The sequence below is a fragment of the Channa argus genome, chromosome 11 (assembly GCF_033026475.1).
Source record: "Channa argus isolate prfri chromosome 11, Channa argus male v1.0, whole genome shotgun sequence".
NCBI classification, from domain to species: domain Eukaryota; kingdom Metazoa; phylum Chordata; class Actinopteri; order Anabantiformes; family Channidae; genus Channa; species Channa argus.
In genome coordinates this window covers 13,417,593-13,440,382 of record NC_090207.1, presented here as the reverse complement: position 1 = coordinate 13,440,382, position 22,790 = coordinate 13,417,593, and the positions used below count along the sequence as shown (strand labels likewise).

The following is a 22,790-nucleotide window of genomic DNA, read 5'->3' as shown; positions in this document are numbered from 1 at the left end:
TCTTTTTGTGTGTAAGCATGAGAACATTTTGTTTTTTAGACAGCCTTGGAAGTTCAGACTTAAGTTTTGGTTTTTAGTTGGTAAAACTGTGTAAAAAAATCGACCTTTTTTTTAATAGTTCTTTGAAACTAAAATGAATATTTTCTGTAATCTACATAACTTGGTTATATTCTCTAGAATAGTCTTTTAGGCCAGTTGGCCAAATGGTCGCCCAGCTTGTGTGAGACAAAGGTGGCTCTCTAGTTACATTAAATGTATTACAAAACTCTTTATGCAATAAATACTAAAATGCCAATTTAAAAAAAAGCTACTTGGCTTATGATTCAGCACAAAATTTTACTTAATGCGATAGCACATTCGTTAAGAATTTATTCATTCTGAACTAGGGTGAATGGATGTTGTTAAATGTTCCCACCCTGTTTTGTAACGTCACAACCTCATTTGCCATTAAACAATAATACATGTGGGACATTGTAATAGCAGGGAATTTGTTAAATCTGTACAGGATGTAGAGATTGACTAAATGTTTCACTGTATAGCTCTCATTAGCATCGACTCAAAGTCTGACATTTGTGAGTTTACCCTGCAGAGCTGGGAAATATGTTGGTTTCATTTTATTTTACATGCAATTTGATTTTGGTTACTTTTTACTGGTTTTAAATCTAGGAAATTAAGTCTTTTTTTTTTTATTCTTTAACACAAATCATTACCAAATGGCGAAAGAAATTCTGCCATCATGTGTTAATTGTTTTTAAATGTTTATGGCTTTTTACATCTTGACAAGGTATAATATATGTTCTTTTGTAAACTTTAAGGTGTTTGAATTCCATATAGGAAGAAGGTTCTTTAAGTGTTTGTATTACTGGAGTTTTAATTGCAATGGTGAAAACCATCAGTAGTTTAGGGAAACAATGTACAGTCTCAGCACAGATGTGTAATTAGGAAACATAAGTAATTCTCTGTCTGTAAAACAAGAAATTAACATAAATGTAAAAAATAGTGATAGAATTCAATTGCAATATCTTATGTGTACTTTTATCCATCACCACCAGATGGGTATATATAGCTGAAACTGTAGGGACTAATTTAATTATACAGCAGTGGTGTAGTCAGGGGTGGGATTTTAGCTTTAAACTTGAAATTGTGCACTGTGCTGCAGTTTATACTTACTCATAGTAAAACATTCTCTTTAATCGACTGACTTTTTAACCGTTCACATGTTTTTTTCATTTTTGCTAATGCAATTTGAGCAAAGTAATGTCATTCAATCAGCATCATCTGTTTTCATTTCTAAAATACATATGCATCAGCAGGTGCATATTAGTAATACTGTGCTCTCCCCTGACACCTCTATGACACCCTGCCAGGATTCACAGCCTTCAGCTTTACAGCATTGATGCATTCACACTTCTGTCTTGAAAGATTCTCACCTATAGGCACTGTCTCACTGTCTGCCAAACCAGAAAGTATCTCCTCTTCCGTAATTTATATCCAAGTGGCAGTCACAAAGAGTAAGGATGGACATGCAGGTCTCTCATTGTTTGTTCGAGGTGTCTTAAATTATCACTTTTGCCTCAAATTCATAGGAGCCCCCATGGTCATAGATGACCCTCTGCAAACATGTAACATGTAATAATTTGACAGAGCAGAATGTCTCAAACTCTAGCGTGTACTGAACCTGCTTTCTGTCCAAAGCTAATTACAGTGGAACACCTAGACATTCTCAGTATAAAAAAGAGAAACGGGACCTACTATTATGTGGTGCTATTAATAATTCTTCATCAAATTAATGAAAGGAGTAAATGATACCTTCCTGTTTTTAAATTCCTATTATTAAATAACTACTTTCGAGCACCCACAAAATTGACTATTGGCTAACCCCCAATATACAGTAGATTATTTTTTTATCGGAGGCCAGGCCAGGAGGGTCAGAACTAACATGAAACTAAATCCTCGTATATCCTCAACTTGACCATTGATGAATACACAGTTGGTTGAAAGTCATGTTTTGGACACAAAACGACTGAACAAGTGATGCTGGTTGTTCTGCCCATTGTGATGCCAAACGAATAAAATTATTGCTCCTGTTAGAGGAGTTAAGAGTATAAGAATTTAGAAATTGTACCTAAATACATTGTTTCCTCTGACCTGTCATGTGAACCAACATCAGCCAACTGACAGCTAAATCCAGTGTTATAGCTTTGTTTGTCTTTAAGTCTAATTGCGCAAATAATGTTATGCATTGTCCAAATTATGATGTAGGTGCACAGTTATTACCACTGCGGCAGCATGATCTATCGCTGCATATTTCATTTCAACCATCTGCATATTAATTTGAAACCTATGTTGTTTTCATATTCTCAAAAGATCCACTAAGCCCCAGCTAATATTTAAGATAAATTGAAAGGTCTCTCAGAATTGTTGTGATCGAAACATTGTGAATTCCTAGAGGGACTAACGTAGACATATTCACAACATGTCATTTGCTGGCATTAGAGCACAGACCAATGGCCTGACTGCCCTCTGAAAATTAATAAAATTGAAAGCCAAATGGCAAAATGGCAAAAATTATTAAATATATATCCTAGTTTCACATTATTTAAAGTCGTGTGGAAAAGCAGTCTAAGTTTAGTATGGTGGTAGTGTTTCTTTGTCCCCTATTGCTCCATCTGCCTTTACTGAATGATTGTGTGAGCCCTTAAAAGAGCGTATTTAAAATCGGTATGTGGCTGACAAAAGAAAGGAGAAAATACGTGAAGGGTTGTGATGGGAGGGTGGGATGCAAAGCAAAGTAAATGAAAAGTTACTAAGTGGAAAGGGTTATTGTGGCCTAAGTGCAGGAGCCAACAGCATAAAGGTCAAAGGTCAAAGTGAAGTTAAAAGGTCAATCTTAACTTGCTGGTAGCCCACTCAGAAATAAAAAACAGATAAAGGAGGGGTCAGAAAGAGTGATGGGCTTGAGGAAATATGTTATGGTATAGAAGAGTACATGGCAGAAAGACAAGATGAAGCATCGATCAAAATGAATAAAATTAAATATATTCAGTTAAAATAATTGCAGGATCTTAAAAAGAATTGCTTCTGAGAAAATATGAAAAGATTTAGACAAAAATGTCATAATCTGGAAAGCAAAGCCAATGATGTAAATGACAGGAAGAAGAGGCCATGATTGATAAACATGGAGCCATGAAAGAGGTGTGGAAATGCATTTAAATGCAAAAGGAGCACACTTGCTTGATAACACCCCTGTCTTGATGGGACAAGAAAATCAAGGGGGAGGTTTCCCTCTAGAAGTGTTGGGCTTCATACTGAATAAACAAATTAGCTGTGTCCTCTGTGAATAAAGCTAGTTGGCACCGGTTTCCTACTGGGGCCTTTCATTGTGTTCTATCATGGGACTTGGGTGCAGCTTCTTCCAAGTTGTGTTTGGCTTAAACACATGATGCACCCTGTTATTTAATTGAAGAGACACAGGAATGCACACAAGAATGCCCCTCAGAGTGTTTGTTGACACTCGTGATTGCTCCTCTCTCAGATGTTGACAAAGACGTTTTGTTGGGGTTCACTCGGTTCAGTCTCTGGAGAATCTCAGGGAGCTGTGAAGCTGACATGCAAGGATATTGTGACAGTTTGGACCTGAATGGAAAATTGGGGCCCTGATGCTCAAGGCAGCCTCATGACCTGGGTGCTTCATTTCGATACTCAAATCAATTTCTGCTGGGTTTCGTGTCTTCTCACTTTTTTTCTACAAATTACAAGCCCTTCCATCTGGCTGAATATAGTTACGATCATTGGATGCTGTTTTCACTCCCTTTCATCTCCATCTGGGGGACCATGAGATATTCTTGTCCCCCCGGTTGTTGTGAAATGTGACAGCGGGGTCCATTCAGCGAGAAATTGGCTGCAATTAGTGCAATTATGCTGATTTTCACTTGTGTCCCAAGCAGAACAGAGTTTTCGCTGTGCACAGAGACATCTGCGGGAAACTGCTGCAAAACAAAAACCCATCAATCAACAAAGGCTTTGAATGAAAGACTCAACTGCAGATAATACTGGGCACATTCCATAATGACAGAGTTTAGTCAGCTGTGACCTGTGTTGCAATGAGGGGCATGATATCTAGAGCATCACTGATTAAGTGGAAACAGGCAGTAAAACCTTATGAAGGGCAGAAGTCCTAATTGACTTGGGTAGGTGCATGACCCAGTCCAGCTGGTTACAGTGTGACACTATTTAACATCTCTCAGTTCAGCTCATGTTGAGGGGTTTAACAGAGCCCCCGCCCCACTGGGGCAGATGTAGTTCTGGAAATCAACACTCGAAACTGCAAATGATGAAAATCCTAATCACAGAACACTGATAAATACTGTTTAAATACAATATCCCAGAGAATGTATAATGTTTTTTATGTCTGTGGCTCTTCGACATCCGATGATGCCTAAGTTGTCAGTCATAGTTTACTCAATTCTACAATGGTATGTCTGTGTCAATATTGCCCAGGAGACTGACAAGGCTTGCATTCAACAGCAGATTCCAACATGTAGGAAGGCTCAGTACGATACAAAAAGCATCCACTTGTTACCTGCTGGACTTTTTAATAACGGCTATGCCGTTCCCGTGCAGCAGTGTAAAGGCACTGGCAAATATTTTGAATCACTCATTGAAAACTTGCACTGTTGCGGAGGATTAGTAAACAGCTCTGCTGCTCTGCCTTGGCACAAAACTATTATACATTGGTTCTTTCATTGTTGTTCTCATATTATCTAGAAAGAGTAGATGGTATCAATATAAAAATTCAACACTTAAAAAAAAGATTTATTAAGGTCACGCAGATGAAGGCCTTGTGCTGAAACAACAAATTAAAGATTCTTCCAACAAGTCACTCAATTTTTTTCTCATTTCTAAATACAGACCACTTGTTTTAGACCATATATAGGCCATATAGCACCTTGTTAGCAACAGCAGAGTTTCTCTCATTCTCAGTTCTTTCGTTTTTCTTTGTATGGAAATGCGTTTTACTGCACAACATAAAAATATTAAAACATTTTTTTTTTACCACGAGTCTATCCATGTCTTTCTACTTCGTTAATCTACATTTGATATTATAAATAAATTATATATGATATTAAAATAAATAAGTGTTAGACCTGAGTTGAAAAGGGTCAGAATTAGGGTTAAAAATGGGGTAATTGTTGTGGTTAATTCGGTCTGTGCCGATCTACCCTGTAGGTGCATGCAGTGACCCATCACTGCTCAGATATCCGTTATGTGCAGGAAACACGGTCGGATTGGGTTCGTTGTCTCATGTGTAAGTTTTAGGTTGTAGGTTTCTTAGTGGTCTAACTTTCAGCGAGTGTACTTTTACGTAAATTCATTTGACTTTGGGCTATTTCTGCAGGAAGTGAAGTCCTGAAAGCAAGTAGCTGTCTCCCAGCCCCCCGCCCCACCGGTCATGGGGTACGGGCGGTCAGCGGTGGATCCAAGGGGAGTGTCTTTAAGACCCAGCGGAGCTCTGCAGGGAAACCCCTCGGCTTTAGTTGTTTCTACTCTCCGGAGTGTCAGCTAGTTATTTGTGGGGAGGCGCTGTAGCCATTTCGCCACATGAAAGCCCGATGAGCTGAACATCCAACATCCGAGTGGATTGCGGAGACGAGAACTCAGCTTTGAGGGGCTCCGCGCGCGCACAGACGTACACGAGCTCGCGCGCAAAGACGCACGGCACACAGACACGCACACTTCCTCATCCGCCGTGGAAAATAGAGAGAGAGCAACAGAAAGAGGGCACACGAATCCCAAACTTCCAACTCTTCCCATGTGGACAGGATATATTTTCCCTCTTCGGATCTCCGTTACTTCCCCCCTCTCTCCCTGTCTTTCTCTCTGTCAGTGTTTTTGCCCAGATAGTGGTGTTTCTATGAGAGTCTTCCTCGGCGAGAAGAGAAGTTTGGTTGTTTGCCTGCTTGGGTGAGGAGGAGGAGGAGGAGGCGAAGAGTCGGGTTAAAAGTGGGGGAAGATGGTCCGCAACGCCGCTTGGAGAAGAAGCTTCTTGTGCGTCCTGGCGCTCAGTCTCAGCTTTGCGTCCCCGCCGTGCAAAGCTCGGATTTACACCAACCACTGGGCAGTCAGAATAGCAGGGGGACCCGAGGTGGCCGAGCGGATAGCGGAAAAATATGGCTACAGGAACATGGGACAGGTATGTCGGCTTTAGCTTCATCGAAACTCTTTGCATGTGCCTCTGTTTGTGATCCTTTTTTCATTTTTGTAAAGGTCTTGTTTGTTTGTTTTTGACCGTTTTAGTTATTCTGCTTGTACGAGTAGACGCACGGGATCAAGCGTCACAAGTCTGAGTTCAAACCTGAGCTATGAACCTTCTCTGTGATTCTCTAGTATCACGGTGCCTTTGACTCTCGGGCAAAGAATTACAAACTTTAGTGAACAAAGACGTCCAAGTGTGGGATGGCACAACAGGTGCCTCCTCGCCGCGTTTCTGCGGATCATGTTCACTTTGCGGGTTGTAGCCACAGGGAGCTCGCTATCAGCCATAGCAGTCTCATGTGTTTGATCCTATTGACACACAAGTGACACAGCTAGTGCTGTTTGGTTTATGGTCTTGTAAATGACACCAAAGTGTTCACACTCAAGCAAATACTCTAAAGGACGATTTGACTGGAAATGTCCCTTAATGGTCACTAATCTGTTCTGTTTTTCTTTTTTCATCGAAAGACGTGGCAATGTATTTTAACATTGCATTGAAAAAGATGTGCATTGAAGTGTTTCGTTGCTCCGCTTGTGTTCCACAGTATTATCCCTGTGTAAGTGTGTAATCTTCACTCAGTCCATAACTAGGCCCAATGGATCAGATGCTTGGAAATAGCACGGTTGAGCTCTGCTTAGACTTAGGATTAAATCTTTACAACATGTTACCATACAGTGTTTACTAATTGGTTTTGTGAGGCTGTTTTCCTTTTGGATTTCTTGATTCATGATGAAAACAGTTTGAAGAGAAATGGTAACATAAGCATGCAGTAACATTTTTTTATGTAGAAAAATCTAAGCCAATAATTTAGCCTCTAAGAATATACATATATTTACTGAGTACGACCCCATTTTAGTTTTCATCACAATTGACACTTAAGGCCAAATGCAGGGTCTAGTGCTTGCAAACGTTCACCAGAGCTGTGAAAATATGCACAAGAATAAATATACAGGGATGGAAAAATGTGTCTGTCTCTCTCTTAATATTTTGGGTCCTTTATTTATCAGTGGAAGTCTGCAGAGGTTAAGGTGTTTTTATGGTCACTTGGAAATGTGTTTTGACACATTTGGAGAGAAGTTTTCTGTATGTGGATAATAGCAACATGCCACACAAACATAGACCCTACACATACTCAAGAGTATGGTGACTGAAATAAATGGGGTAGTTCAAGTCTGCACTTGCCAGGGCTCAACTTGAAGACGGCGTGGAACTGAGGGGGGCATTCTGACAGGTTGTTGTGGGGTAGCCTAGTCAACAGCTATTGAACCTCCCCTCCCTCCCTGTCGTATCCAGCCCGCCCACCCACTACACTCCCCAGAGAGCAAGCCTTAATGGCTTCGTTTATCCCCTCTCTTTGACGGGAACTAATGTGTAGAGAGTCTCTCCCCCCTTCGTACCAGCCCCCATAGGAATTCCCCTGTGGAGTGTAGTATCGCCCCCAACCCCCACCATTCATCCTAATTTCCATCTCAATATGGAGCGTTCATTGGACTTTGACACCTAATAGACAAGAATTTTACTTCACTTCCTGGTTTTGGGGTCAACTGAAAGCCGCTCCCATGGGAGCAATAACAGCACCCTCTCGTTTCATGATGTGAAACGATGTTATGTGAGATCATCAACTCTCCTCCTCTTATAGCACTATAGGACTGATTTAAAATTAGAATTAAATAAATTATATTAATGAGATGCTTTATTGCAACTTTATTTTCAGTTTGATATTGCAGTCAATTAAAAAGATACACTGCAAGTCTTTTGGAATTGAATGAGACTCATTTGCTTCATAAGGGTTTGAGAGTTTGTGGCATAGTTTGGAGAAATGACTGCTAAACATGGTTTCGACTTGAGGAAACAAAGTGAGGTGTAAAAGGTTTATGGGTAGGGAAAATATGAAGTAGGGACAATATGTTATTGACTGGTGGAAAAAGAAACAGACAAAGATAACTACACACTGGGGAGATAGAAGAAGGAGGTGGGTATGACAGAGGGGACGATGGATGGATGGATGATTGAAAAGAGTTGGCATGGAGTGAGAGAGCACCTTGTTGGGGAATTCTGGGTAATCCTCTTAACCATGGTGCCCCCTTTCCAGACTTAGACACTGGTCCACATTCAGTCTAAATCAGCTGACAAGGCCCAGACGTGAATATTTCTTCAAAGTTGTGTTTTGAAGAGATGAGAGACAACTCTGAGAGCCACTGGGAGGGAGGGCGATGATCTGAAGCCAGACATAGACAGGAGCTGATTGTATGAATTCATGGGAATATTTTTATGGGTTGTACAAATGCAATATCATCTGTTGAAGGAAATAGGCCACTATTTTGTTATTGAAGAGTTTGCTATTATAAAGTATCAAGTGTAACAATTATTTGTATTTTCACAAATGTCTTACTTGACTGATCATATATATATCAAGCCAATCATGCAGTGTTTGTAATGACCCATAATTTATTTGCTGTATATTTTAGTTAGGTTTTTTATTTACTCTTTAATTATGGTGAATGGCTGTTGGCATTTAATCTAAACAGGCAAACACCCCCTTCCTCTGTAGTTCCTTTAACTACAACCACAGTGCTTAATGAAAGTGCACTGGCACACCAACAACACAAGCTACTGGTGAGAAAGATGAGCCCACAAATGTAGATTATCACATACATCATAATGAAGCTAAATCAAGTGTAATTAGCTGAGCGGATAAAACACTATGGAATATAAAGTCAATAAGTAAACTTAGTTATGACCAAATGCTGCTACTGTATACACAGTATACAAAAACAAATACACTGCACTTAAAGTACATACGCAATTGTGTTGATACTGCCACACACACTCTACTTGGATCTTCCTTCTTTAGGCCTCTCTTAGTGTCTGCATTTTCCTTTTCCTTGTATGTTATTAAGGAGTATTGTTTCTCCTTGAAAATATTAACCAATGACCAAAGCAAATTCCTTGTATGTGATGAAAGCTCACAGAGTTAGGCAATTACACTTGCTGCTGCTAGAACAGTAACATTCAGAGGCATACCAGCTCCAGATTCCACTACTCTCTTACTATAGTCTCAGGCTGCTAGATGTAACATCACAACAACACAGTACATTTGCAAACTAGCAAGTTTTCTTTTATGCTAATGTGCGTAATGGCCGTAACAAACACATTTCAAACTGGTCATCATAAACAATATGTGACCAATATGTGTGCCTAAAATAACTCAGGTGTTTGGATTCAGCCCTGGCTCACCATTTGTCTTCATGCCTTTCAAACCTTGAATGGGACCATTAGAAAGCCGTCCTGGTGTTCACACCTTTTGTATCAAAACAAAAACAAGTTAATGTCACTTCAACAGTTTAGCTGTAAAAAAAAAAAACAATGTAGCATCTGTATCATGCTGCACCGTGTATTCTATAACTCCATTCACACATCTATAAAGACAATGGATTTTATTTTGTAATAGTGTGTGTAGTTGAGGACTGTCTTTTTCTTATTTCACTGCTGGTCCTCTTCCTCTTGTTTGACAGAAAGCACAAACCTAAATTGCACCTTTTCAGGCAAGATTTGAACTCATACCCATGTTTCTCATTTTGGTGAAAAAATATTCCCTGTCTCAGTGAAAAAAACTGTGAAGTAAGACATTATGATTATCGGAGGGCAAGTGATTTCACTTCACAAATTTGTTACGACATAGTTTTTAGCAACCCAAAGATATGCTGAAGTTGTGAATTACTTAGAGCATTATTTCTCCGGAATAACCCCTCTATGTCCATCTGATGTAATGTCATAACTACAACAGTAACAAAATAAATGTAATGTGTTTTTTTTTTTTTTTTTGTAGACCAGAGTATATGGTTAAAAACATGGTTAGAAGATGCAGATCCAAGATATATTATTACCTGAAGATCTGTCACACTAAAATAATAATAAAAAATATGGACATGAATAATACATTTTCCAGAAACGCATTATTCCAGAAGTCCAGAACAAGTGCCTTGCGCTTAGTGACTGACAACATGCAACACTGTAAACAAGTCAACCCTGTAGGGAACATGGTGAAGATATGAACCAAGGAGACTTGTGGTGACACATAAAGGGTGCAACAAAACACAGAGATACGCCTGTCACAGTAATTATGTTATCGACTTATCATATGATATAGAAACATGACATTGATGTTTTTTGCTTATCTTGATATAGTTTTTGTGGAGCATCTCAACCTGAATGCTTTGTGACAGATGGTAATCAGCAAGCTAATCAACAGCTGATTGAATATTTCCCTGTACCTTAAACTTGTGACAGTAGTTGGAGTGGACAATTCCACTGTTCTTGTTTTAACTAGACTGTAACTCGATCATTTTCCTCTGTGCATGGTGTTTACTCTAAAACAGCAAGGTGACAACTATTTCTGTCAAAAGCAGCAAATCTGCAGGCAAAGTGTGTTCAGGACCACTACAACGTGTAGGCCATCTGTGTTTAATCAGAAAACCGATCTTTGTGAGCCATTCAGATGGCGACCACCCCCTTTTTGTGACTGGGATTTTTAATCCCAATAATGTCTATCCAGTTTTCCAGTATCTCAACTTTGTGGCCAGCAAAAGTGCTTTGGAAACCTACTGAAAGTCATAGTGGCTGGTTAGCAAAAAAGTTAATATCAAGCCCTGCTGCAGCAGTAGGCTAGAGATGGGCTTTGTGGCCTGCTAATTGCAGTGGAGATTCTGGGTAGATGAAATAGACAAAAGAAACATGATACGTTGAGACCTGTTTACCATATGACAAACCATCCAACTTGTTAGCTGCCTATTGTGGGAACAGATTTTAGTATTATGTTGAATGGTTTATAATTTTATTTTCCCCAAGAACATATATGCTGTATGTTTGGCAATTATTTTATCTTTGCACAAAGGTGATCTGGCTACGCCTATTGTCATTGTATTATTTCTCACTTTCTCAATCTCTAACTTAGAAAAGGTTTGTGTTCATGAGCACCCTGCTGAAAGCTGATCTAATGGGTTCTGTGGCAGTGGAGCTTAGCCATGGATCAGCAACACACCACAGGAGCCTTGGCAGCCATGACAGTTTGATCATCTGAGGGATAGCATGGTCTTTATCAATTATTAAAATTAATCTTCGTCCAGCAGCTTATCGTCTGTCTATCATTGTCTGTTGATCCTCTAGTTTCCTCAGCTCTCTGTCATTCAAAAGTCTTTGTGTGTGTCTGGACATTTCTCTCACCCTCAGTTTCTTTCTGTTTCTTTTTTAACTGTCTCTCTTTATTGTGTTGCCTGGAATTCCATGGCCCTTTGCTGACTGAAAACCACACTGAAAAACAAACATTAACACCCCTACATAGAAAAATATAACTACTACTTTTCTATAAGCATTTTTCAATTACTTGCTTGGTTGTTTCTCAAAACACAAGTTTATCCTATGAATTAATAATTGTTTTCAAATTTGCCATGTGTCATGACATGTGATGTACTGGATATTTGGGTGAACTATGGAACACCATCTCTAGAAGAATATCATTCCTAGAGCAGTAACTATTGATAATTTATAGGACATTGTTGGAGAAAAAAATCTTTAGTATCATTGTTGAAGTATTTCATCAAGTATTTGTGTTTGTTTTTTACAGATTGGGGATCTCAAAGATCACTATCACTTCTTCCATAGTCGGACCATCAAGAGATCGACTTTATCTAGCCGTGGTCGCCATAGTTTCATCTCCATGGAGCCCAAGGTAAGACAGATGTTAAGATTTGTGAATTACAGGTTTAAAAAGGAGATATCAGCAAAAACAATCGTCAGTGTTTCTAGGCTAGTGAAAAGCTTTTTAGGCTTTTTTGTTAAAAACCGTATGAGAACAGAAACTATTACAGTTCCAGAAGAAAACTGTTTTTCTGACAGCTCACACTGTACTGATCACGGTCCTTACATGAGGCCTGCGCTGATTGTTTTGTGTTTTCTTTTCCACAAACTCAACAGTTTAAAGTACGATTGATAGGTAAAGATGGGGGGAAAAAACAATAAATGTTTTTTAAAGAAGAAAAGACAAAATTAGGAACTCATTCAACAAAATAAATGCTAAATTTATTACAGCCCACTATATGGTGGTTTAACACATATTATCTTGCAACATCCTTTTACCATCCAGCAGCAAACTCTCTCTCTGTCTCTCTCTCTTTTTCTGTGTGTGTCTGTGTAACTGTTCATTTTTTGAATGATGGGTTTTAGTCAGTCTGTTTGTATCTTTTTGTAATCAATGTGAATATATAAAGCAGGAATGAAACAGGAATAGGAAAACAGAAAGAAATGACTGTCTGTTACCTTTTTGTTATCCAGTAACCTTGGGATCCTCTATCCCATCATCACTGTTCAATATTCCTTTCTTTTTCTACTTCTGCTTAGTCCACTCAGCTTGTTTTGTCCACCTGCTATTTTTACCTGTAATCCCTTCTCCTTGGACTCCCTTTCCTACTTCCTTTTCTCATTGTTGCTTTCAGAGTGCTTGTTTCCCTTCCTCTATGTTTGGTTCTCTTGCTCCCTTGGGGCTGATGCTGTACCATGGTGGAGGAAGGTTTGTGTCCTGGTGCCAGCTGGCCGAGAGACTGAGATTTTAGAAGACTAGATCAGAGAAGAGAGGTTAAGAGAGAGGATAAGGAAAATGATGTATTGCTGCGGCGAGAGAAATGAGGACCTGAAGAGTGTAGGGAAGAGGAGAAAGATGGATTAGAGAAACCAAAGGAAAATCGGAGTGGAGACGAGTGGAGCTGTCAGTATTTCCCTGCAGAGTTGCTATCCATTTGGTGTAATCTTTGGACCTGTCTGTGGGTTTTGGATTAACATGATGGCTAGTTTGGCACCAGTACAGTCTGGCATACTGCTAATGATGTTTTGCAATCAGGTTTTGTAATAATGACAGCCATGTGTTTGTGTGGGAGTGAGTCAGATGGGTGTAGTGGTGCCATGAAAGGCGCACCCTGCCATCCACAGTACTTATTGGCACACGTGTTACCATGGTGATGCAGCATAGCACAGATTACCACTTTATGGCATCCGCCTAACTGCATTGTCACTTGCTCCTTAGTTCAAAGACCACTTATATGCGGAGGTCATCGGCCTGAAAACTTTTTTGGTGATTTTAACTCATGATTTTACCACAATTCTTAAAACATAAAGATGTTTATTAGTTTTTCTTTTAATGCTGAACATATGCGCAGAACTTTTAGTCTCAAAATAATTATATTTACATTATGTCAAGTAATTACAGGATAAGTGTTTGGTTTATTTAGGTACTATGAAATTTCGCCTTTTTAAACGTGCATTTGAAAGTCATGTTAAGCTTAGGCACAATTTAAGACTGCATATGCAAAATTGTTTTCTTTATGATTGAAGCAGCTCTCAACTTTCTGCCCAGCTATTCTGATGTACACCCATGACTCATCCTTACTAGGAATTCTGAAAGCGCTTGGATGACCACAGTTGTAACTCAGCACTGTTATTAGTTTTTGGTGTGAAATCATTTCTAGTATACTCAGCCTGCTTTTTTGAAGTCTGTTTCCAGTAATTTCAAGTTTACTCTAAACAACAATTAGAGTACTACAGTCATTGGTTTTCCATTTTAAAATGCCCTTTTGAAGTCAGTGCAACGACTAGGAAGCAGAAAGAAACAACTGCTGATCCCATCTAGCACTGTCTGTCCGTGGTGTTGAGTTGCAGAAGCATGATGTTTCCAGGCGGTTTTACTTAGCAAGACTCTTGTTTAGTTCAAGTCATTTATCCAGACATGCAGGAAAACTAAGAGCCAGGTGTGGTCCACAGCTGAATCCTCGCCGGGATGCTCTGAAATGCATAGCAGGACACAAGGAAATTTCAGTGTTCTGTCATATTTATGAGTTGCAGGCTTCAAGAAGTCATTATTCTTAAGGAAAATATTGTCTCACATACTGAATTTACTTTAGTGAGATTTATTAAACCGTTTAAGCAGATTTTATTGTAATGCAAATTACACACTGCACACTATATTCAATAATGTGAAGGACACCACAACATCACCAAAGATGGAACTTGTGTACATCAGTAGACCTGAGGGGCAATTTACATACACACGGGTACAGTAAGACTCCACACAGTCCCCGGTACAGATTTCCATATAGCTAAGGTGCTCGTGTGGCATCCTGCTGTAGATACGTAAATATGATTATGCCTTGAGTTAGTTTAACAGATGAACTATTAAGCTCTAAAGCCCTGAATCAAGCACCTCCAGCCAGGCCAGCTCAGCACCAGAGGGCTCAAACTGTCTTTGAAAAGATTTATAACTTTCTGCTGTGTTTGGGCTGAGGCTCTGAATTGCACTTAAGCAAGAACAGAAGAACAGGTGTTTCGTTTCAGTCCAAAGGTTGTTATGGGTGTTCTGCTACAATAGCCTTTGACCTTTTTATTTCACTAAAGAAAAAACCTCACAGCTCTCAAGTCTTTGGAATACATTATAGGCTAAGTCTTCAAACCAGCAATGAAAGTGGATCAATTTGTTCCCATTTGTTCTACTGAAATGAACTCTTTCCCAGTTTCCCCTGGTTACTGACCCAGCCAGCAAGAGCCACCTGCAAACTCTTACACTGAGAGCGAATGAGAGCGTAAGAGATAGAGAAGGAGCAAGGGGGTTGGAGTAGGAATGAGAGAGAAAGACAGGCAATCTTCGAGAGAGATGGGCATCTGTGGAGCAGAAGACCTGAAATGCAATGAAGGAGAGTCAGTGAAAAAGATGATGATTAGGGAGAGAAATGAGTAATACAAGATAGGAGGTAGATTTTTACAAAAGAAACAAGGACGGTGACCGAGAGGTACAGGTGCTAGTGGATCATTCCTCTGCTCCACCAAGCTAGAGGTAACCGAAAGGAGCAGATCCAATCATCTTGCCCCAGAGCCTGCAGAGTGAACTCACGCACTAAAAAATAAAGGCAGCGATACATGAGCCCTTCAAGGCAATGTTAGGAGTAGTATTGTCTTTCTTTAGATAGGGATCAGCAAATTTGACACAACTGATGTTTATAATTCCTAAGCTGTTACTGGTTACTAGTGCTTTATGCTTTTAGAAGCCATAACAAAGGATAGCATTGACCTTGAATCCTTGAGGGGGGAAAAATGATTTAATACCATTAATCTGCCATTGGTCATCCTGCAAACAAAAGACACAAGTGTCTTTTTCAAAACTAAGAATAAATAAATAAATACATCGCTACATATGTAAACAGTATTAACATTAGGATAAAAAGTAGATAATTATTTTAAATGCATAAAAAAAATAAGAAAAAAGAGTTTAAAAAATAAGAGTTTAAAGATTTTACACAAAACAACACAGAACATTGAATAGTAACCGCAAACAACATGCACATTTTATCTGCTGTATATTTAGTGGAAGCACTCTTCCTGTGTTTGCAGATACTGGTTTGTATCTACATATTAAGCCCGTGCTGTGTGACCTTTGTAATCATTAGTCTATGGTGCAACTGCTGTTCTTCAGAAGATCAGTTGCTAGAAAAATCTATAGAAGGTGGGTACACTTCTGAGAGTAACGGCAGAGTTGTGATTTTAATGTCAACACCCCTATAATCCTCATTCAAACCTAAGTACCTATTTTTTTTTTTCAGCTGCTTTTGCCCTCATAGTAATATTGTTGGTCTGAGTTAGTTTGAAGGCTTTTATTTAATCCTTTTATGCATCCAAAACAGAAAATGTGCCATTTGGCAAATTAGAGGTGTGAAATCTACTGTAGACTGTATCAATTGTAGACTGTTCTAAAAATTTTCCTGTTTTGTAAATGTAATATCAAGCTTTATCATATGGGTTCGGCTTTTTATAATGAAAGTCAGAACTGCGCTTAGCTGTAAACAGTTGGAAATAATTATACAAATACCCTGAAAAAAATTTAGCTTGATCAGTTCATATTTCATTTTAAAAAGTGGCACTAAAACTAAGGAAAGCTCTTTTTATTTACCACACTAAGTATATATGTATGTAGGATGTTAAATGTATGGCAACAACAAAGTAATACTTTAATAACCTAAAGTCTCTTGAGAGATTTCTTTAGGTAGAATGGAAGTTATTGTCAGCTTCAAAGCAGATCCTGGCTGAGGTTTTATTATCTTCTAACATGCATCAGTAGTCTGGATCCTTGGTAGCATGGAAATGCCTGAAAATTCTGGTTATTTGGTTTGTATTCTTGCTCATTAGGCCAGTTGAGCAAAATGCTATAAAATCATTTTTAATTCTCTCAATTACGCACTAATTGGGAGCAGAAAATATTCTTTTGGTCATCTGCAATGTCTTTTCTCAGTCTTGTCAAACTGTAGATTAATTAATGGAAGTAGAAGAGGATGTGGTGGCATTTATCGTCAAGTCTTCATGGACTTACCGAAGTCTGCACAAGGGCAGTAATGAGTTACAGTGCTGATCAGAGATTGTGGTTGTTGATACTATGCTAATGTGTGCAAATTGTAATGATACACCAGCGTTTTTGCAGACACACTCACACACAGTTCCTGATGACAGTGTTGTTTTGAGGCTAATGGCGTGTGTAAACGGTTGTTTTGTAGCTGATGGTCCTGACAGAACTTGGAGTGAAATGAGCTGCGACCTCGGCAGACGGTGGGGCATCAGGCTGAAGCAAAATTCCTCACTTGTTTGAATATTATTTTTTTCTCTTTATCTCTCTGTGCTCCGGTTTCCCTTTAGCAGTTTATTTTTCTTCTATATCCTGCCCTCCTTTACTTGAGTCACACGTCTTCATAATCTCTAACAAGTTACATATTTGCGTTATTCAATCAGTGTTATTTATAAAATCAATTATCCTCCCTCCACTTGATGTCTTTTGGCATTTCTTTCTATTTGTTTTCACTTCTCTGCTCCTCCAGCTCTGTCTTTTTTTATTGACTCTCCTGGGACTCATTCTCTTCAACTCTTTATCGCCTCTTCTTCTCTCATCTTATCTTGCCTCGCTCTCCAACTCTCTGGAGAGACTGGCTTGACTTGTTTCAGTGCATGAGACCAGATAATCACTCTGCAGTCATTATGTCAGCTATTTTCTTTTTCTCACTTCTTCTCTGCTCTCTGTTTGCTGGATGTATTGATGTGAAGAAATACTTTGCAGTCTTACGTATGGGTCTGGTAAACTGAGGAACAAAACAAACATTTTTCAGTGTGAAAATGATTCTATTGATTAGCCAATATAAGTGGGTTTTATTGTAAAATGTTTCACAATTATGTTTATATGCCAACTCTGAATCTTTTATTTAAAAAAATCTAAAACTGCTCCTATACAGTATTACAAGGCTTCTGTATGTATTGTGCTAGTCATACGCATGCTAATATTTGTTTTCATACCCGTAAACTTGTCATCAAATGCTTTTAGACAGACGAAGGCTGTAGGACTTTAGCTAGACTAAACACCACATTTAAGGTTTTGTTTTTAAAAAAAAACGTCAACCAGGGCCAAGCAAGTGGGTCCAGCCGTTTTGTTAAGATCCAACAATGTCTCATTATTAATAATGTAGCACTCATTATTTAAGAAGGTCTTAAGTTTAGCACCATTTTGGAGCACGTTCTTTCAGAGAAACTGATATAATTCCACCTCTTGACTAATTTTGTTATCTGTGAACTAACACTACTATTGTGTGTTTCATTGCTCGATTCCTCATTTATTTACCATCTTCTCTTTGTGTGTTTTCAGGTGGAGTGGATACAGCAGCAGGTGGTGAAGAGGAGGATCAAGAGGGATTACAAACCATCCCCTCCCCTTTCTCTGACAAGCTCCGCCCATATGAGCCAGACCCAGAACAACATATTTTTTAATGATGCCAAGTGGAGCAGTATGTGGTACATTGTGAGTACACTGTATACTCACACTATTTGTGTGTTTACTCCACCACAACAAGATTATCACAAGTTCAGGTTCATTTCAGTTGACTCTACAATATGCAATGTGCTTTTTTCTTTCATGCTGTTCTTTTCCTATTCTTTTATTAAGTTTGTGGGTCAAGGTCATGGCACACTCCTGATTATTGCAGGGTCAGTAGAGTTAAGGGATTCGTGTTTTACTGAATGAAAGAGTAGAGAAGCATTTTTTTGTCACTCTGCTTTTCCATAAATTACGGGTCAATTTAGGACTTTCTGTGTTCATGTAATTGTCACAGAAATTTCCACAGAAATAGAAATATATACATATCTGCTGTGGCCTTGCAAAATTATTTATCTTGTATTGGTAGTGGTATGCACTTGCTTGTTTACATGCACAATGAGTCACTCACACACACAATTAGTCACTGATTGATCAGATTTACACTTGCAGATTTTCAGGCTTATCAGAAGTGTTTGTGTACAATCTCAGATCATTGCTCTTTCAGAGATGTGTGTGTGTGTGGTTGAGTGTCCCCAGTTCTATCAATTGTTAACTTACAGTAGATAACGTCTAATACTTTGACCAGATGTTTTAAACATTTTTCTAGCTTTACGACAGAACACTCTGAACTTGGTGTGTGTGTGTGTGTTTGTGTGTGTGTGTTTGTGTGTGTTTTCAGAATAAGAAAGTAAAGTGCTTACCATACAGTATGTAGCATATCGTTAAAATGTTGAACATTTCAGTTTATCTAGTTGTATAATTTGTATGGAATTCTAAATTAATAAAGAGAAACACAGATTTGTTTTGTTTAAAAAAATTTATATAAGCTAATATAGGTAATTTCAGTGATGAATTTGATTTTTATACTTAGTTTGCATACAAATAATCAGACTTGATAAACATTTTGTGGGTTAGTTTGTTTCCATTGTAGAATGGCTGTAATTTAAAAAGAAACAGTGAGTGAAATAATTATCTAAATTTGAAATTATTTTTTGCATATTTGTCACACATAAATGATTAAGATCCTCAAACTAATTTTTATATTATACAAAGATAACCTGAGTAAATACAACATGCAGTCTTTAAATGATGATTTCATTTATTAAGATAAAAAACCTTTCCAATCCTGCCTTGCCATATGTGGAAAAAGTAATTCCCCCTCTCCCCTTGCTAAATCATGAATAAACTGTAATTAACCACATTTTTTTGAAAGCTGAGTTAAATTTTACTTGCCACACCCAGTCCTAATAACTGCCAGACTTGTTGAATTGACAGATCACTTAAATAGAACCTGTCTGAAAAAGTGAAGCACACTAAAACATGTTCAAGAACAGATTAGCAACAACCTATTGACATGTATTAGTCTAGAAAGGGTTAGAAAGACATTTCTAAGGCTTTGGGATTCCAGGGAACCATAGTGAGAGCCATTATTCACAAATGGAGAAAACTTGGAACTGTGGTGAATCTTCCCAGGAGTAGCTGCCCTACCAAAACTACACCCAAGAGCACAACGACGACTCCTCCAGGAGCTCATATAACATCCAAAGGCCTCATTAGCCTCAGTTAAAAATACATTTTGTATTTGTAATTTTAAAATTTACTTTTATTATCTGAATCATTTAAGTGTGACAAGTATGCAAAAAATAAAATCGGGAAGGGGGCGATTATTTTGTGCATATGTTTGCAAGAATAAACCTAAACAAACACCTGATAACACAACCAGATATATCTGCTGTATAATAACTATACTATTGTAATAAATGTTTACATGAGCTGCTTGAGAGCCAGCTGTGTATAGACCTGAGATAGATTAAAAGATAAGATTATTAAATCTTTTCTGTCTTTGATCTAGTCTTGTTGTGTTTTTCGTAGTGTTTTTGCTATTGGATAGCTCAATTCAACTTTGTTTCAACAACTTATCACTTTTAAACATGGCAATAAAAACATAACAAATATATAAAACATATCACACATAAAACAAGACGAAGAAATTTCTTAAGCTCTAGGTGTTGTTCTGGAATCTGTCTGATTGAGATTTTACCTAGAATTTTTGAAGCAGGCCTAACTTGGTTGGACTTGTTTGAATGTTTGCCTCTGTGAGGAATTGTGATGTTCATACTTGCTGTAACTTAAATGGAAAGTTTTCTCATATGAGCACACTCATAAACTTCTGTACATAAAGTTGTATTTAATGTCTTGTTGCCTTAGTTTTTTTCATTCTCCTTTTTTTTTTTTTTTTTTTTCCCTATTCTTTATCACCTTCTCTTCTCTCACCTACCTGTATTTATCTAGCACTGCAATGACGACGTCCATAACTGCCAGTCAGACATGAACATCATGGGTGCATGGAAGAGGGGCTACACGGGTAAAGATGTGGTGGTGACCATATTAGACGATGGCATTGAGAGGAACCACCCAGACCTTTTACAGAACTACGTGAGTGTGTATGTATGCACGTGTAGGGCAGTCTGAGCAGGTGTGCGCGTGTGTGTGTGTGTATGCGCTTGTTTGCGCTCGCAGACCCCCACACACAACATCTCTTCCTCAGAGCTGGTGCAGCCTAACTGCTGTTGCAGGGTGGATCTGTGTGATGTGTGAAAGTCCAAGAATTCAAAAAGAAATCTGCGCAGTTTACATTATGCAGATACTAACGCCTTCTTCTTAAATATAGCTCAAATTCAAACAAATAACTAAATAATAACCTCTCTTTTGGCATCCCTCCAACTGGTCACACCCTAAATGCCTATATGCCTAAAAATGGCCCTGCTGGAAATCTAGGAAAACTTTGACTTATTTAGAGGAGTTTTCCAGTCATAAAAAATTTATGGAAAATAAGAGAAATAGTTAAATGTCCTGGAAAACATAGCGTTTTCCTGGAAAAAATATTTTGACATAGTTATTGTTTACTTTTTCTAAGACATCTGCAGCTGAAATTAGGGCTTGTGTATGTTCAGGGACCAGACGGGGTTAGAATGAACGACTCTGAAAGTATCAAAAAGCTGAGGCTTTTGAATACACCCTGAAACACCTGGGGTTGTTGAAGGAATTGGGACCTGCCTGAATATATAACGCTCAAAGTTACTGTTGAAATGTAGCCAGACAACCACATAACTGTGGTTAACTGATTGTAACAGCCTTTAGTTAATCAAATGTGGTATGTCACACATTTATCTATTTCATGTTGGTCTAAACAGCATATGAAAGTTGACTAGTTATCTAATAATGTTTTGTTTGGATTATAAGGTTAAAAAGCTTTTTATAGGTGCAGATATAGATTTGTGAACAGCGTTTACTACGTTACAAGCAGTAACTGGCCATTTGTGGTTTTTGGAAATGGATACCACGAATCTGAAACAGGTATAAACAGTCATCAGAGACCAATTGATCTGAGTTTGACATGTATGGCAGATTTTCTGATACATTTGATCTTTTTTCATTAAAAAAATAAAGGTTTCCCAAATCTGAAAGTGTTCCATACAGGATGAAGTCTTTAAGACTTGATGTCTGCCACCCTTCATCAACACCAAATGGACCATAAAATGAAAGATTTGCCTGCTAGAGTACTTTAATGCTAATGGAATGGCGTGAGAAACATGAGAAAATATTTAAGGTGTTGCCATGGCCTCATATTCCTCAGATCTCAGTCCTGCCTAGAATCTATGGGATGTGCTTCAAAACAAGTTGGATCCATGTAGGCCCCACCTCCCTTACAGGACTGGATCTGCTACTGATGTCTTTGTGTCAGATATCAGAGGACACCTTTTCAGATTGTGTGGGGTCCATTCCCCGATGGGTTTGAGAGCTCTTTTTGTGGCACAAGTTAAACATAGAAAGTTTTGGCTGATTAGGGTAGATTGTAATATAAACAAATTATAATGGGACTAAAAGGGACTAAAACTTTTACTGTACTGTGTACAGTAAATGAGACCTCTGCATTGAGGGACTTGATACCAAAAAGCTTGATTTACATTTGACGTACAAGCCTAGTAATCTTGGTAAATATGCCTTACAAAATAGTTTCTCCCAAACATTGGGAACATTGATATTTTATGTGCATGCTGAAGTATGTCTACATGATACCATGGTCAGATGGGGTAACGTCTTGGCCTCAGGCAGCAGGTGAGGCCATGAATCAACTCTGCTGATAAAATGATTCACAGTCTGTTCGACAGTGCGTAGTCTGCTGTTATTAGGTACTGGATTTGTTTATGCCAAAGGGCGAGCATGTCGATTGAATTAACACTGATGGGATTCAATGTACAACCTTTTGTGAGTGATGCTTATGTGAACTCTTTATTGGGTTAGACAATCTTCTTGGTTTTCTTAAAGTCTATTACCACACACAGACACTAGTAATATTAGATGTACTTTTCTAATAAATATACCTGTTTACCCGATGTCTTCTCTCTTAATCATCATTAAAAGTTGTTAATGTGTTGTTTGATGTACTTCCATTGACCTTTGTGTTTTTTGCAGGACCCTCAAGCCAGCTTTGACGTCAATGGAAATGATATAGATCCTATGCCTCGATATGATGCAACCAATGAGAACAAGTAAGAAAAAAATCTATGCCAGAGTTAACAAGAGAAAGAAATTGAGTTTTAATGGGTTACAGTAAGGTTTGTGTAAAAATTACAATGTGGCTTTAGT

The 22,790-nt window shown here is 38.3% G+C and overlaps 1 protein-coding gene across 5 annotated transcripts in view; it reads left to right on the top strand.

Moving 5' to 3' along the window:
• The first annotated feature begins 5,539 nt into the window (after positions 1–5,539).
• pcsk5b (proprotein convertase subtilisin/kexin type 5b) overlaps positions 5,540–22,790 on the top strand; it is a 69,623-nt gene continuing 52,372 nt past the window's right edge. For 3 of the 5 annotated variants that reach the window (XM_067522054.1, XM_067522053.1, XM_067522055.1), the window contains exons 1-5: positions 5,544–6,193; positions 11,880–11,984; positions 17,973–18,125; positions 20,433–20,576; positions 22,617–22,693. In XM_067522054.1, coding sequence (XP_067378155.1) covers positions 6,014–6,193; positions 11,880–11,984; positions 17,973–18,125; positions 20,433–20,576; positions 22,617–22,693 — 659 coding nt within the window. In that variant the 5' untranslated portion in view covers positions 5,544–6,013. Of the gene's footprint in view, positions 6,194–11,879; positions 11,985–17,972; positions 18,126–20,432; positions 20,577–22,616; positions 22,694–22,790 lie in introns of all 5 variants that reach the window. The other 2 variants (XM_067522051.1, XM_067522052.1) reach the window with 1 other exon arrangement.